General features: G+C 40.8%; 1 protein-coding gene across 3 annotated transcripts in view; it reads left to right on the top strand.

Moving 5' to 3' along the window:
• Positions 1-1710: 1710 nt before the first annotated feature.
• The window catches only part of ATG4C (autophagy related 4C cysteine peptidase), a 25695-nt gene continuing 9833 nt past the window's right edge, over positions 1711-17572 (top strand). Inside the window, exons 1-7 of one of the 3 annotated variants that reach the window (XM_071749939.1) lie at positions 1711-1918; positions 5382-5513; positions 6728-6811; positions 7451-7684; positions 10722-11052; positions 12958-13028; positions 14509-14645. In XM_071749939.1, the coding sequence (XP_071606040.1) occupies positions 5438-5513; positions 6728-6811; positions 7451-7684; positions 10722-11052; positions 12958-13028; positions 14509-14645 (933 nt within the window). In that variant the 5' untranslated portion in view covers positions 1711-1918; positions 5382-5437. The other 2 variants (XM_071749940.1, XM_071749941.1) reach the window with 2 other exon arrangements.

The following is a 17572-nucleotide window of genomic DNA, read 5'->3' as shown; positions in this document are numbered from 1 at the left end:
CACGGTTATTAAATTTCAGAGCAGCAAGGTGCAGGCAACTAATTTCAGGCAAGGGAACAGTCATTTCATTTGATCAACTGAGTAATTCTTTGTTAAACATTTAGCCAAACCCAAGCCATGTCAGCTACTCAGCTCTTAATATTCAAGACCAGACACAAACAGACAAGCACATTCATCTTTGAGGGGAAAAAAAGCAAAGATGAAACTTTAAAGAACCATTTTCCCTATAGCAGGTCATAACACTCTGAAGGCAGAAGTCCCATTTCCTTCTGCACTGACAGATCACCCAGTGTTATGGAGCCACAGTCTTTTATGAGTTTAGTACAAACAGCAACATGGTTTTTATTTTTAAATCTTTATCTTTGCTTGGAATAAAAAGACACGTATGATGTGTGTGCTATTTTCTGTGTATTTCCTCTCCTTTACAGTTTTGAAAAGGAACAGTAACTACATCTGACCATTCTTCAAGATTTATTTCAAATTTTATCATGGTGGTGTTGTTACTGTCACCACCACACAGATTTATTTGCTGCTGGAGTCTGAAGGATTCCCTAAAGAGATGAGGATTCTGATCACTAATTTGTAAGAACACAGAAGTGAATTGTGTTAGCATGGGCAAGCAGTGTGCTGAAAGGCAAGGGAAGGATTAGAAAGGTGATCTCCTACAACCCCACCTCAAGCCAAGAGCTAGAGCTTTGAAACGAGATGTTGTCTGCTTTGTGCAATAATACCTACAATCCTCTTTAGTGATCAACCCTGCTACATGAAATACACTGCACCCATGAGATGACATAACAAAACCCAACATGAAATACACGAAATGGCTATTGTTGGGATTTTACTGAAGCCAAATTTTCAGTCATGGGGTATAATCATGTGCCAATCATAAAAAATTAAGCCCAGTCTCAGCATCTTCGACCAGCAGAAGGCAGTAAAATCACAAAATGGAAAAAAAACAACCTGAATTTTCTTCATGAACTTGAACTTGTGCTGCTGAGTCCAAAGTACATGGGGAGTGCAAAAAGATTGTCCTGTGACTGGATGTGAAGCACTGATGCCAGTTCAAATCAAATTATATCCTTCCCAAATCCTACACTTTTTTTTTTTTTTTTTAGAAAAAACCCCCACTTTGGCTCCTGATACACTTTGATTACTTTTAAGTACCTTAAGCCAAATACATTTCCCAAAACTAATTTACAGAAGACTAAAAAATTAAAAAAAAAAAAAAAAACCAACCTCCTGACGTCTAGCCTGGGAGAGCAGAGCTGCCGTTTCTGATACGATTTTAGAAAAGAAATAAAAGATGCGAATTCAACTGGAGAACACTCCTGGCGTGTGGACAAACACGGATGTGTTAGGCTGGAAATTTAAGTACTACTGCCCTCCAGAGAAGCTGGAGGTTGGGGAACCATTTTTCTATAATGGAGCCCAAAAATACACGTAATTAAAAAAATTATAACGAATAAAATAATCAACCCACACACACATTAAGATGAACACCTTGAAACGCCAGCGAGAGACTCCGTGAGGGGCCGCGCGCTGCCTCATCCCCTCATGACGGGACCGCCCTTCCCGCCCAAACCTTCTGACCCCCCGCCCTGCACCCGCCTTTCCGGGGGCTCGTCTCCAGCCGAACCCGGCCCGCCCCGGGGATCCGGCCCGCCTCAGCCGGGCCCCACCACCGCCTCCTCCGCCCTTTCCTCCGTCCTCCACAGGCAGCGGCTGAAGAGCAGCCGCCAGCCCGCCTGCCCTCCCTTTGGACTACAGTTCCCAGGATGCCCAGTGCGGGGCCGCCTCTGGGTCCGGGTCTCTCCCGCAGCAGTGCCCGCTGGGAGTTGTAGTCCTGCGCACTTCCCTCACGGCTGGAGCCCCGGGAGGCCGCTTCCCAGCCGGCTGCGCCACGGAGCTCACCGGGCGGGTAAGCGGCGGCCCTTCCACATTCCATCCGAGGGCGGCGGCGGTCTCATAGCGGAGTTACAGTGCGAGCGGCTCTTCCGTCCCCTTTTACGACGGCCGCGGAGGGCCGCACCTCTGTCGCGACAGGGGAAGCGCTCTCTGCCCGCCCGGCAGCGGTCGCCGCTCCGTGAGGGGTGAGCGGCTCGAGGGGGAGCGGGAAAGGGAGCGGGAAGCGCTGCCCGCCAGGCCGTGAGGGACGAAACGCCTCAGCGGTGGCGGCGAAGAGGCGGCCGCTGCCGGGCGTACCCGCGGGTGGCGGCCGGGGCCCGCGGCTCAGCTCCCGGCCAGCCCGTTTGTGGGTCCGGGAGGGTCGGGATTCTCTCCCGCTTCCCCCGAGCCTTTTCCCGGGTGTGTGTGTGGGCTGGCGTGTGGCCGCCAGGCTCCTATCGCCGGCGGGCGGCTGTGGTGACCGCGCTGCGGCTGGGAGGAAGGGTAGGGAGAGAGCGGGGCCCGCGGACGGCCGGGCCGGGATCCCCTTCCCGCCAGGATCCCCTTCCCTGGAGTCATTGTGTGAGGATACAAAGACCCCGCCGGCTGTGGAGAAGCGGAATGGTAACGAGGGAGTAGCTCTGCCAAGAGCTCCTGCTTGGCTTTACGTCCTGGAGGGAGGGGGGTTAAGCGTTTGGTCTTTGCTACAGGATTATTTTTTTTTTTTAAACCACCGCAGCTGTGTTTCTTCCCGAAGTATTGTATCTATCTTAATATTAAGGGAAAGGGGTAGCAGCTTACAGATAACCTCTTGGCTTTATCCTCTGGCAGGGGTTTTGCTGACTGTCATCACTTAGGTTCTTCCCAGCTTGGAAAGAAGAGCAGGGGGGGTCTTCATTCTTAATCAGAATTCACATCCAGAGTTCATCCCTTCGGCAGGGTTGAGATGCTTTTCTGTTGTTAGCAAATTCTCCTCTTAGGGACTTTTTTTTCTTTCCATCATTGTAAACAGCCAGCGAGGCAAAGCTTCATTTTACATTGTAAGAGGAACGTCCTGCTGCTCTGGGAAGGAACATCGACCCAGTAATGCACATTCTGGGTAACTTTAATGAGACAACTTCAGTATAAAACCATTAAGCTTTAGATTTAATAACAGGGGGAGTGCTGTGCCCGTTGGGCTTGAATCTGTATTCCTTGTGACCTTCTTGTGATGCTGTGCCATTCATTTCAGAGGAACCATTACTGATGCCTTTTTACATCGATGGGAAGAGCCTGCATTTTTCCAGTGGAATAAATGTGCCTGTTTTGTGTTAGCATTCTTCTTAGAAGTCTTTTTCACATCTTTAACATAATGGTAGGGAAGAAATGTAACTGGATGAAAGAAAAATGCTCTGCAATGACCATTGTCTTTTAAAGGAAAATGAGCTTCTTTCTCATTTCAATATTTTTTTCCTTCAGGCCCTTTGGGAACAGTAGAGTTTGTTTCATTTCTAATTTTAGCCAGAGGGAGATTTTACAGGTATTGCCTGTTAAGGCAATCAGTGGCCTCTGCATAAATGACTGTCACTGATGGATCATGTCAGGCCAGGCTGGACCAAACACACCTCCTGAAGAAGTTCATCTTGCCAGCTTTGCCAGCTGGAGTCAGTGATACAGTTGGTCTTCCCTTTTTTTCCCTAAAGAAAAAAGAGGGGGGCAAAAAGGCAGGAAATTAAAACCCAACCTTAAATTGTCTTTTCTTCCCCCACAGAAGCCCAATTCTAACACAAAGCTGATCACAGTAAGGCTGTAAGCAACTGTTACTTTCACTAGCATGAAAATGTCAGTTTCACTCCATGTTTGTGAGCTTGTATTGCCTCTTGCTCTGTCAAATAAAACTTCTATTAAGTAATAAAATGGAATAAGAGAAAAACATGCTAGAGATGGCTTGGGCAGTAGGCTGCTCTTTTCCTTGCCCTGCCTACAGATCCCAACAAGGGTCCATCTGTGTGAGTAGGTGGACCCCAGGTTCTGAAGACATTGGCACCCCAACATCTTCACACTCTCCTGGGCTACCCTAGCAGTGGTTAGGGTTTTTTACTTAAAATAGGCTCCCAGTGGAGAGAAGTAACATGGTTTTGATCCCAATTCAATGGAGAATAACACATGGAAAGGTAAATACAGTTCTGGATTCTCCTTATAAAGCAAGGAGATTATGTATAGCATTAGTGACAGTATGTGCCCCTGATCCAAGTTTATTAATTAAAGGAGATAATTAACTTTTGTTCACATCGTTATCTGATGTTTTCAGAGTTTAGCTAAAAATCCAGTGAGGGTGGCAGTGATGTACCACTATTGATCAACTTTTGATGTTACACAAGAGTTCCTCTTGCAGCTCTTAATTTTTCTGCTATCACTGCACGGATTTGTGCTTCCCAATATCATTAAAACCTCTTCTATCCACTATTTTAAAGTGAACCATTGACATGCAGTGAAAGATGCTCTATTAATAGCAACTTCTGGTAGAGATGGTACAGGTGATGAAGGGATTTCTGACCCATTTTCCTGGATTTTTTTAGAAGCAGGGATAAAGGCAATATTTATTCTTTCTGTATTATCACCAGCTTAGGTTGCTGTTAAGGTTAAGTCTTGCAGTTCAGAGTCAGTAAAAGTATATTCCTATATTCCCCCCATCTAGGAACATTTATAACAATTTTTTTACAAAAGTATTCTGCTCTTTAGTGGGTTTTACCACCATTTTACCATTCTCCTCCTTGTGACACAGCTGGACTACTGCAGACAGCACGACCAAATCAGGAGAGGCTTTTTTGCCCTGCAAGTAGTAACTGGAAGAGATGTAAAGAAAGCACAGACTTTCAGACAGTATCCTACTCATCTTTGGATGTTATCTCTAGCATGTTAATTCTGTCCAAAACTATGTCACTGTTACTACACACATTTTCAGCACTACACATTTTCTACCTTGCACAAAGACAGAATCCTGGAGTAGAATCATAGAATTTCTCTTTCAGTTCATCCCATGCCTGTAAACCTTGGCTTAGAAAAATCTTGGATTAAAAATCTGAAACTAATGCTGTGTCTGAAGTCAAAATTTGTTCTTTTTTGGTGCTCAGAACAACAACAAAAAAATCCTTTTCAGCAGAAAAGAAGAGCACCTGTTCTATTTCAGTGAAATGTCTTGTAGCTCTTCATTTCACTGCCAGTGAGGGTGAGCATACTCATATGCCAGCACAGGTTGGAGGCTCTAGGTCAGGTTGTTGTGCAACAGAGAGCTGCTGGAGAACATTATATTTTATTTACCTTTGTATAGTGATTTTATTGGTGTATATTTGGAATTAAATGTTTTTATTACTTATTCATGGAATATGTGATTGCTTCTCAGACCCTGGCAGTGGAGGATTCTGCAAGTTTATTGCTGTTTCTGGTCACATTAGGTGGTGATACTGCACCCTGTGTTCTCAGTGCCCATGGATATGTTTATATTTTTGTTTTTCCAGTGGCAGAATTTGAATGCCTTACAAGACAGCGATGGCTTTTTCTCTAGAATTTGAATATGGAGGCCACAGGGACAGATGAAGTAGAAAAGATAAAATCAAAGTTTATGTCTGCATGGCACAACATGAAATACAGTAAGTGAAACTGTTTCCTGTCTCCATTTGTTTCTTGTGGAATGTTTCTTGTTGACATGAATGGGATCATTATTCAGAAGCTTAACTAATATTAATAATAAAAATGCAATATGGCCCTTGAAACCATTTTTACTCTGCTATAATAAACAGCCTGAGTAAACAAACTTGTTTAGCTTTTCATTTTTCCAATATATTAGCATAATTTCTTTTTGGATTACTTATTTTGAAAACATTATGTCCATTATGTAAATTATACCAGATTTGTATGGACTTTTGAACAGGCATAACAGAATCATGTACACAAATATTCTTTATCTTTATATATACTTTTCTGGAAAAAAACTAGGATGATGTGTGAAATCCAAACTCCACTGAAGAACCTGCTTCACACACTTGAGTAATGTACTTTTCCACAGTTGATCAGTCATTTGTTTATAAGCAAACAGATTTTCAGGTTGCCCTGTACTAATCTCTCCTTAATCTTTTCTACTTTCCTCCTAGGGCTGAGCTTGCTCAGATTTACCACCAGGTTTCTGATGGTTTTTGTTAAATCTCATAACTGAGCCTTGGATGATTCTGGCAAGATGAAAAGATGCTTTTCTCCTCCATTCTTTAAGGCTACCCCAGGGTTGAGGGGGAGCAGCAATCATTACACCCTTTATGTGACAGGAAAAGTCAAAGCCTAAAAGCTCAACTCTGGCCCTCTGAATTTGTATTTTAGCATATTAGTCTGCCCTTTTTCTGTCTGAAATCTTTGATTTCATTTTTGTGGTGAGGTGTTTTTCCTAGAGGAAAAGCCCAGTTCCATGTGTTTTCTTTTCTCAGGTGGGAAGTTTCCTGTGTGTTACTGGAGGAGCTGGAAAGCTCAGAGCATCTTACTCTGCAGTCTTGAATTCTCAAGAGAGACAAAGCAGCTTGAGCTCAGCTTTAGGATACATTTAGGATACATTTCTGTATCCTAACAATTTCTGGGCAGCAGTACCATTGTGATAGTACCATTCATATATGGGTAACATTGTTAGTTTTAAACCAGAACTCTGTGTGCTGTAGAACTATTAAACTTCTTGTTATTTATGCAAACAAAACCCAATTTCAGCACTTGTGTTCTATATTCCCTTTTCATGGGTTATCCTGGGCTTAATTAGATGCTATTAGGAATGCATTTTTAGGATATTCTTGTCAGAAATTTGTAAATTTTTTTGCATCTCTTTTAGGTTGGGTGTTGAAAACAAAAACTTACTTCAGTAGAAACTCTCCTGTCTTTCTCTTGGGAAAATGTTACCACTTCAAAACTGATGGTATGTACAAAGCACTTAACTCATCCCAGTCTTATTTGGCAGGAGCTCTGTGGACATACTTTTAGTCTCCTAGAAAGACCCTCATTAACAACAGATTTAAAGTGTAAATATGAAAAGTTTAGAAAGTACTTAAATGTCCAACACCACCACTAATGCAGCCCATCCTAACCTGTTTTATTCAGCTTTTGCACTGAAAGTCTGTTCTGTCTGTATATATTGGTGATTTGCACTTTCCTTCATTTACCTATCAGTTCTTGCTAAAAACCCCTGGATAAAATAGTGACACCACCTGTACAAAGAATCCCTATTCCAGCACCTTCATTATCATTTTCCTGTGTGCAATCTTCTAAGAACCTCTCTCTGTCTGACCATTTGCATTTAGGAGAATTAAACAGTTACTTACCTGCCAAGTCAAAGATAGTTGGTTTTTGGATGCATTGCTCTTTTTTCTGCATTGCTCTTTTCTTTTTCCAGATGGCACATTTCTGTTCTGTTTGCCTTCCAATTTTCCTTTTTCATATTTGAAGCTGTTGTTACTTTTTGCAACCTTACCCCTTCTTTCCAATGCCACAGTTGTATGTTTTTACTTTCCTTCTAATGACACGAAGTTACAACTTAAATTTGTGCTTTGCCTTACAGAATCTCCTGAACTCTGTACAGATGGGTCCAATTTTGATAAAATCAACATGGAGATTTCAGGAAATGTCGAGGAGTTCCGTAAAGATTTTATTTCTAGAATATGGCTGACATACAGAGAGGAATTTCCACAGATCAAGGGGTCTGCATTAACAACAGACTGTGGTTGGGGTTGCACCCTGAGAACTGGTCAAATGCTGCTGGCTCAAGGTCTGATGCTTCATTTTCTTGGTCGAGGTAAGTTTTAAGAGAAAATCTTGGTATCAGGCATGAGAAGCATGGGTGTTCTGTAGAGAGAACACCTCATGTAGCACAGATCTGAACTGCAAGCTGGGTTTGGTTCTGGACTCCTCAGTTAATACTGGACTTGTCAGAGAGCATCAGAGCAGTGACCTGGCTCTCCTACTCTTCCATTTCTGAGAAAAGGGCAACCAAAGGGTGTCAGAGGAAGGTACTGGAAACTCCACAGAAGCTAAATGTGAGGTAAAGTGCCACAAAAAATTGTGATCCCATACCTGGGTATTGTTCTGATCCATGCAGGTGTCCAGTTCTCTTCAGTCTTGCTCATTCCTTGGAGTGAAGGTGTGGAACTGAATTCCACAGCCCATAGCTTTGGGCTATGGCAAAAGCAATGTTCTTTTATCAGTTTTAAAGCTGTGCATTATTCAGTTCTTCTAGTATTAATATATTGAGTTAATAGAAGGATTCCACTCTAACTTCAATACATCATTCTTTGTGTTGAAATTTTGACTATTTAATTTCCTCCCTTCCCCCCTCATGAACTTACATGGAACTTCCCTTTTTTTCTTATCATTGTCTATCTCAAAATGCTCTCTCAGTCACAACTGTTTGAAAGAAGGAGCTTTAGGAGACTTGGAACACTTTCCACTCTCAAAGATTAAGCATTCATTTCCTTCCTCATTCTTCCAAGCTGAGCCATGTCCTGCACAGAGGTATTCTTGGTTCTCATCATTAACCACCTTTTCTTTTCATCCTCTTCTTCAATCCTTTTCATCATCTACCACATTGCTCTCTTCAACCCATCAGTCCTCTCCTCTGTCACCACTGCTTGTTGTCAAAATGATCCAAGACATGGGCTTGCAGCCACCCAGGCTGTTGGTTACAGAGAATACAGTGTATTGTTTGCCACTTGTTGCCCCCCAAGGAATACTTCAGCAGAAGATAGTTCTGAAAGCCTGTTTTGATAGTACTTTGTACTTGCTGTGCAAATATGATGTAAGCTGTGAACACAGCCCCAAACAAGCTGCATCACAAAGTCTTCTTTCTTGGCAGTGTCATGGCAGAACTGTCAGATGGGCTGCCTGAATGTTCCTTTTGCTGTAGATGCTTTAACATTTTAAACATTCATTATCCCTTTCGACTGGCAGCAGATACCAAAATGTATGAAAATATTTCTGCTGAGAACACAAATCCCTGAAATACAACTTTTGTTTTACATATTTTTCAAGAATTCAATCTGATAAGAAGACTGCCAGTGAGTAGGAGCGTGTAGCAGTTCATTCTGAAGTAACCCCAAACAAAAAAGTCCCCAGTTTCTATCTTTACATCCATGGTTACACAGAATTCCTTGCACTGTCCCCCAGGCATCCTAAACTGGAAAGTGATTTGGTGATTCCAGAGTGCTCGTGTTTCTGTGGCAATCCAAATGTGGAGAAAAATGGAAAATGTATGGTCTTCCTGGGCTACTTTTCTCATCACCCAGACTTTGACAGCTGGTGAATTATCTTTTGAAAAGGTTTTTATGAGGCCTGGGTCTCTTCTGCAAAACATTGAAGTGTTTACCTGAAGTTTTTCATCGCTGTTTACTCTTTTCCCAGAGATGTTTTCATTGCAGTTTAATGGGATTGTTTCTGTTAGGAAGCAAAACTTGACTGCAGTTACTGGCTGGAATACTTATGCTTTCACTGCTATGTGGAATGTTCCAGATACTGCTGAAGGATGCTGTAAATGAGTTTTGATTTGAAATATTACAGCACTGGTAAACTTTACTTTGAAATTGCTTTGCTTAAGACACTGACTTAAATTTGAAGCTCCCCACACAGGAGTAGCAAGGTCTGTGATGCTGAGCTTACTCCTGCCTGGGTCTGCAGTGAAAAACAAACAGTGTAGTTGTCATGCTGTAGTAAGAGTGGGGGACATGGATTCTGGCTGCTACCAGCAATACTTGTGAAATTACTGAGGCCCTAAGTTAGATTTTAGAATTAAAACACAGCTGCCTCTTGTATCTCAAAGATGTTGAGGTGGATCCTTCAAAAGAATGAGGAGGAGGGATGGGGTTCTTGCTCTCTGTCAGTATTAGTTTGCAAAGGTTCTTCTCACTGCTCTAAGGGAGCTTTCTGAACCTCCAGGGTTAACCCAAATCTGGCTCACAGACCAAAAGCACCCCAGTTGTAGGGTTTGTAGGATTTGCTTCTTGGTTGCATGTGGTAGCCCTCCCCATTCCTTCTAGAATGTTCATTGGAAACCTTGAGCATAGATTTGGATCCTGTGTTGCAGAGGTTTCCTCCCCTGCTTTATGTTGCCAGTAGTAGTTTGAACCTGCAGGAGAAACTTTCAGTCATCTGCCCAGGGAAGCCCCACACTTCTCTACATGTGCTGAACAACCATCCTGCTATAAAAAGGGGACACTAGGATGCACTGGTAGAGAAACCTTTTTTGCTGGAAATGCAGACTGCAAGTACTGTGCTGGATAATTATACAACTTTGTCTTGTAATTCACAAACTGAGTAGGTAAAGAAATCTTGTCTGTTTTACTACTGATCTGCTTTGACAGAAATCTCTGTTTCTACAAAGGCAGGAGTGTTTTTATATAGTTCCTTAGGCTTACTGATATTTTTTGTTAAATGTGACCATCCAGAAGAATTAAAACCAGCTTTTGAAACGTCTTGTTTGCCTTGGATAAAACTTTTCAGATGGTACTTAATAGGTGGTTTTCCTACTTTTAAAATGTAAGGTAATTCTAACCTGTGCCCTGTGTATCTCATGGAGTCTGACCTCAGGCAGCACACAAATTGCTCACAGATGTCCTGCCAGTAGTACTGATCTGTTTCACTGATCATTCAGCAGAAAATAACAGCAAAAATCACATTCCACCAGAATCCTTTGTTTGCATTTTTTCACTGCCATTTGCATCTGAGGATGTGAAGCCCATAACAGTGGTTTGGGGAACATGGGGGTGAAGGGGTTGTCTCTCCTAATTACACCAAAATGTTGATATTGAGCTTCATCTGCATCTCCCAATCTCTTGCTGCAGCCTGGGTCTGGCCAGAAGCGTTGGACATTGACAATTCAGAGGCTGAATCCTGGACAGCCCACACAGTGAAAAAGCTGACAGCATCCTTTGAAGCATCACTTACAGCAGAAAGAGAACCCAAGATCCTGTCAAACCATCACCGGGGAACATTCCAGAGAAACTGTGATGGCAGTGAAATGAGGAATGAAGTTTATCATAGAAAAATAATTTCTTGGTTTGGAGACTCTCCACTGGCAGCTTTTGGCTTGCATCAGCTGATAGAATATGGCAAGAAGTCAGGAAAAATTGCTGGGGATTGGTATGGGCCTGCAGTGGTTGCACACATTTTGAGGTAAAAAGACCTTTATTCTTTGTTGTTACTGTGCCTTACACATTACAGGAGAAGCATTTCAAAGTGTCATGAGATTACTTCAGCTTAATTGAGCATCTAACTGTTCATTATTGGCTGTGTAAAACATCCATATTAGTAGCAATTCTAGAGATTTTTCAGAGAGAGGAAGGCAAATTGCAGTAGGGACAGGAACAGAACTCTAAGCTTTTGTTTAACCTTATTTTATGGAAAACAAAACAAAACAAAGAAAACCCTACAGTGTTCCTTTTTTCTGGCACTGTGAGCAGCTGAAGTCCTGAGGATCTCTCCCAAACCTGGGATTTTCAGTAGATCTGCATTTAATGAAATGTTCCAAAAACTAACCACTCTTTCAACCTTGGAACATGCATAACATTATAGATTTTTTTTTAACTGTAACCTCGGGGCTGTAATGTACTGATAGTGTAATGAAATGTCAGAGCTAAAATTGATGTTTTCAGCATTTCTTTGCACACATCAAATTCTTGTGAAACTGTAAATGTATGGGACTATTAATATTATAATTATATCACAGTAAAAGTAAAGGGTCTGTGACATTCAGTGTGGTTTAAAAAAAAAAGTCTAAAGTCAAATTTCTCCATACTTGGTGCCTTTATGTGCCATTTTGTATTAATATTACTCTTTTTTTTTGTGTTTAGGTTTTGTTTGGTTTTTTTTATAGCCTTATATGCTTATTTTTTTAGTGGATTCCAGTTTACCTATAAACTGAATCACTAGTAAGTCATCTAAGCAGCAGAAGCCAAAGTTTCTGTGCTTATCTGGGTACCTGTGAATAAAATAATTTGATATTTAGTATAAAAGTGCATTAATTAATTGTGTGTCTCTGTGTGCATACATGCAAATGCATCCAGTGATGTGAGGACTTGGCATTATTTATGTTTTTATGGCATAGAAACTGTTTTTGCTTGTTTTAAATGGCAGTAACCTGGTTTCCTAAGGGGAGGGGGGTTTTTTTGGTCCAGAATTCCATCCAACCCAAACCCACCAGTGGTTTCCAGCACTGCAAAGGTTTCCTTTCCTAGGGCTTGCTCTCTTCCAGCAGCACTAACACTGTCTCCTCTCTCATAACTTGAGAATGACTGCACTAAAGGGTTCCTCAAAAGATATTGTGAAATAAAGGGATAGTGACCGTGTAATACAAGAGTGGAGTGAAGTCAAAAGGCTCATGTTCTGTTTTGAACAGCTTAATTTCTTTATAAATGCTGTCCCTGATTGATGATCATCCCTCAGACTATCGGCACATGTTTTCTTTTTAGTTTTTAGGTCCATTACTCTCACTCTTTTGAGGACAGCCTAATATTGCAGTATCATTTTCAGAAGTTCTGGCTTTGTGATGTGCTGTCCTTTATTTCCTTGGATGTGAGGTGCTAATTTGGGGCTAGTTATATGAACTGAGGTCAGCTGAAGAGATCTACTGAGTTGAAAATAATGTTTTTGTCAGCAAATTCAGCCTTCATTATCCCGATATACATGACAGAAAATCATTATAAATGGAGAGAAATTAGGCAGTGAATATCAATTTCATTGTAAGCTAATGTGTTTCTTTGGCCTTTTGTGTGTTTGTGTTTCTCATTGTTTCTTTTGAATAGCCAGACAGTTGTCATCTCTGCTTGGGGAAAATGTGTTGCCATATACCCTGGATCTTGGTATCCAGTGCTTAAAAATAAACAAACAAACCCCACCTTTCCCCATCACTCTTTATCAGGAATGAAAGAGGTCTTAATTTTAAAAACAAACAAAACAATGTAATAAATGAGCTGCAAGCAGTTTAAATTAATCTGTATCTAAAAATCAAATGATTTGTTCATCTATTGTTAATTGCTTTAAAATCAGAGATGAGTTAAATAGTTTTGTGTTTGTACTTAGAAAAGCTGTTGAAGAAGCAAGAGACCCTGAGCTACAAGGATTAACAGTCTATGTTGCTCAGGATTGTACAGGTAAATGTTGTGATTGTGTAGATTTTTGCAAATATTTTTAGATGCTTTTTTTATGCCTTTCAATAAGCACTTCACTATAGAGCTCTAAAGGAAGGAAAAAAAAAAACCCAAACAAACCACTAAAAAATAGATCCACAAAACTGTGCTCAGGTAAACAAATCAATTCTTGGTCTATGCAGATTTTGTTCTCTTTGAAAATCAAACATCACAACTTGAAAGCTTTTGACATTGCTTGTTCATTGCTAAGTGCCTTAGAGGGAAAGACAGTGAATTCTGAACCCAGTGAGGTAACCTTTCTTACACTCTGCCTGTTTTAACTTTTTTTTTTTTAATTAAATCAGTTATCAATTCATTTTGTATGATTATTGCTAAAGCAATAATCTCCTAAGAATTTCCCTATCTTACTAAAAAGACCACCAAAAATCCAACCAAACAACTGAAAAATACTTCAGTTCAATTAGACTTGTTAGTGGTATTTGTCTTTTGCTTCACAGGATTCTCTTTTACCCATTTTTCTAGTGGAAAAAAAAAATCACTGCCTCAGTTTCAGAGCAGTAAGGAGTAATTTTTGCTTGGAGTTCAAAGGTGTGAGCAGATTGTGAACCAGAGGCAGCAGTAACCTTTTATCCTGCTCCAAAGTGGCATTTTAAATAATCACTGACACAGGCAGAGGAGCTCAGAGCTCTGGATGTTCAGGAGCAGAAAATGATGACAAGATAAACTAACAGATTGGTGAAACTTCACACTAATGAGTACAGAGTTTCAAATCTAGAGCACAATGTATTACTTCAGGAGCCCTGTTTAGCTGCCAGAAATTTTAGTTATTGCAAAACCCATCTTGGAATAGGAGAGACAAGCCCAACATCCCTGGGTAATCCATCAGGTTGGTTTTAAAGAGACACTGGTTAATCACACACTAAGAACCAGTTTCACCTGACTTACAACAGCAGTGGAAACTTAAAATTCTATTTATTTTTCACTTCTTTGTTGTGGTGGTAATTTTTGCACCTCTCTTAGTTTGGAGAGAATAAGCAATAATATTTTGGTTTTTCACTCATTTTCATTGACTGTGTTAACTTCAGACAGTGAACTTGAATATTTACTGAAATCTTTGTTGGTTTTTTTTTTCTTAAACATGTAGATGTTTGTTAGTTGTAAGCTTTCAAGTTTTAGATTACTCCTTTTAGAAGAAGTGTATAATAAGTGAAAAAATATTCATTGGCCTTCTCCTGACTTACCCCTTCTGCATTTCTTTGGCAATGTAGCAGCAGCAGATCATCATTACATGAAATACTGCTGAAAAAAAGGAGCATAACTCTTTTTCATCAGTGTTGTTTTCACTGGGAGTTGTATTTCAGAAGGCCAGGAATATTTTGAAGGCCTGCAATTTTAGTGTGTCAAGCTAAGTGATGACATGTAGGTGTGTCTTGGTAAAAACTAATGGCTGTATCTTAAATATTAATATGTCTGTGTGTCTCAGTCTACATTTCAGATGTTATTGACAGACAGTGTTCTTCTTTGGGTTCTGGCAGAGCAGACACAAAAGCTGTAATTATATTAGTGCCTGTGAGACTTGGTGGAGAGAGAACAAACATGGACTACATCGAGTTTGTAAAGGTAAGAAATGAAGAGTTCCATCATTTTTCAAAGAGTAGCACGAGGTGATAGGAAAAGAGACTTCCTGGTGGTAATCTGCTACCTATTAAATGTGTGGTGCTGATTTTACTGTTGAAGGTTGTAAAGTTTGACTTTACAGATTTTAAATTTCCCTATTACAAGATCAGACATAATTGCAGAGCACATGATGTCCCTTGGTAAAGCAGTGATAACTGTCCTGCTCCTCAAGTAGCTACCTGCAAAGACATTAATGCAGTGGCTCAAATTACAAATGGTAATTTAGCTACATATGCTCTTAGAGTCATGCTATATTAAGTATCAGCACTTTAAAATACACCAAATTCCTTATTCTCTGTCTTAATTCCTTAAATGTCAAATGGTTTAAGGTTGTTGCTTGTTTCTCATTTTCTTTTTGCCTCTTTAGTCACTACTTCAAGTGGTTTTTGACAGTCTGGACATTAGGGTGAATGTTTCTGAGGACAATGATGCAGGAATAGAAAGCAGTTACTACAAATAAAAACAAACTGGAGAAAAGTAAAACTCAAGGAGAAAGCAGAAGGGAAAAAAGTCTGTGCTGTCCTCTTTTCTTCTGCAGAGGTGCTGCATATGGTGCTAACTCCAGAAGATGTTCTGTAATCCTAACTGTAATCCTGAGCACAGGAATACTTCTCTTAAGTGAGGAGATTGTTCTCTTAGCTCTGCTGCTGTATCATTTTCCATTGCTGCCTTTTATCTGTTGTTAAATTCTTGCTTTGGTTTGTAAAATACCACAATGTGGCAGTGTGAGCAAAACCTGAGAGCCTGTTACATCTTTTTTGGGGTGTACAGAGACTGTGCCTCTATGTAACATTCTAGAAAAACATTTGCTTTTTAAAGGCATGGGGAGACAGTGATGAAGCCTTTTATTAAGGTGATGAACAATTAAATTGGTTTTTTCCTTTCTCGATTCTTTTCCTTGTATTTTCAGACAGTTGGCTTTGGAAAAGTTTCAGTTCTTTCCTGATTAATTCTGACACAGCTAAGATAAGCCTGTAGCTGCAGACATGATCTGCAGCAACCTTACTTTCAATGTTAACTGCAAAAAAGGCTTTGAAGCAGTCAGATCCAGGCAAACACAGGGTGCCTTGGTTTGTAAGCTAACAAACAGCTGCTTCTGCAACTTTCATAGGGCTTTCTCAGCAAAAGAAAAGTGCCTCCAATTCTTTAATGCTGCCTTTTATTACTGATGAGTATCTGTGGCTACTTTTACCCTGCAGAGGCTTTGTCACCAGGGCTGGTGCTGCCTCTTGCAGTCTGTTCTGCTGGAGACTGTGATAAGAGGGCTTTCAATTGCAGAGATCAGTCACTCCAGCCTCTGGCTTGACTCTTCACAAGAAGTGACTGCATTTCATAGGGTCTGGATTTAAGTTAAAAATGCAGATTTTTTAGAGTGTAGTACAAGAGGTAATTTTTACGAGGGATTTTATATTTATGGATGAAAATTGATAAATTTTTTATAATTCACTTTCACAAGAAAATTCCCATAGATTAAACAGTTACTCATTTCTCTAAGTGGGTTTGCTCCCTCCTGTTTCACCCACAGAGGATGTCTCCTCCTTAGCTCCTTCAGCCTTTGCCACTGATCTGCTTAAATGTTCTGTGATGCTCAAGGAGTATTTTCTAAAAAGCTTTCTCATTCATATTTTAAATAAGCAGCATTTTCTCTTAAGCTGCAGAAACCATGCTGAGGTGTCAGTACATCAGGTGAGCAGTACAGCCATTTTTGGTACCTTACATTACTTTATCATTGTCTAAGCTGAGAAAAAATTGTCTCACTGAGCAGCTTTGGTCTTATTAGTACATGAAATATCAATCATTTTGTTGAGGGAAATTTTCCCTACTTATAGAATGATAATGTAATGGTTATACTCTTAATGGCTGAGCCTTTTGATGAGAGGATATAGATATGACTGCCAGCTCCTTCAGCTCAACTGATCTTCTGGATTGCTGCCCCACTTTGGGCAGGTGTCCAAATATTTGTACCAAACACTTCTCTTCTGCCACAAGAAAACTGCTGATATTTATGGACATCTTAAGGTTGTTCAGTTTTCAGTGGTTTTAATGATCTTTTCAATTGCATTAGAAGAGTTGTTGGGCTCAGCTTTCCAGAGCACTCAGTGTTGGCAAAATTCAGCTCCCACTGGAGCTGGTGGGGTAACTAACAGAGACCTTGTGTTAAGCCAAGTCAGAATCCTCACAAACATCTTAATGAGCCCTGTTAGGAAACAGAACCTTAGGAAGAGCAGGAATATGGAGAGGAGGAGGAGGAGAAGGAGGAGAAGTCCTTCTTGCCTTCTTCCAGCCCTTTGCTCAGTACTTCTTGTAACAAGAGAAATGAACAAAGTTGATTTTTTTGGTGTCCATTGTCTGTGGCTGCATCCAGAGCTCGTGGGGGATAGAGGCTTTTCAGTCAATTCTACTACTGAAAAGTTCTTACCTCAGCAAAATTATTGCTTATGGAGAGGTAAATCCATAAAATGAACATTTCATTCTGTGGTGACAAGGCTGCTAGGTTTGTGTGCCAGCACAGACAGGACAACACAGTCAACCCAGCTCTTCAACCTGAGTGAACAGGAATACACTGGCAGCACTGGGGTGACTGTAGCCCATGGCTGATGTCCCAACTCTTTCTCTCCTTGGTGGCAGGAGGGGTGTTATTTCTTCCTTTACACCTCCAGACTGAGGAGATTCCTATTCTTCACCCCACATCCCTCTTTCCATCCTTTTAGGTGCATTTGCAATGTGCCTTTCTCTAAACTGCCAAGTACTGAAGGCTCTGCTGCCTCTGCCCTCACAGTCAAAATCCAGTAACATTTATGGGACTTGTCTCTTGTGTGTGTCCCTCTCCCCCTGTATTTTGGGCTCCTGTTTTTAGAGCAGTATCCTGT

Source organism: Heliangelus exortis, chromosome 8 (assembly GCF_036169615.1).
Source record: "Heliangelus exortis chromosome 8, bHelExo1.hap1, whole genome shotgun sequence".
NCBI classification, from domain to species: domain Eukaryota; kingdom Metazoa; phylum Chordata; class Aves; order Apodiformes; family Trochilidae; genus Heliangelus; species Heliangelus exortis.
Note: the sequence above shows the minus strand (reverse complement) of the source record. Positions and strands in the feature narration are given on the sequence as shown.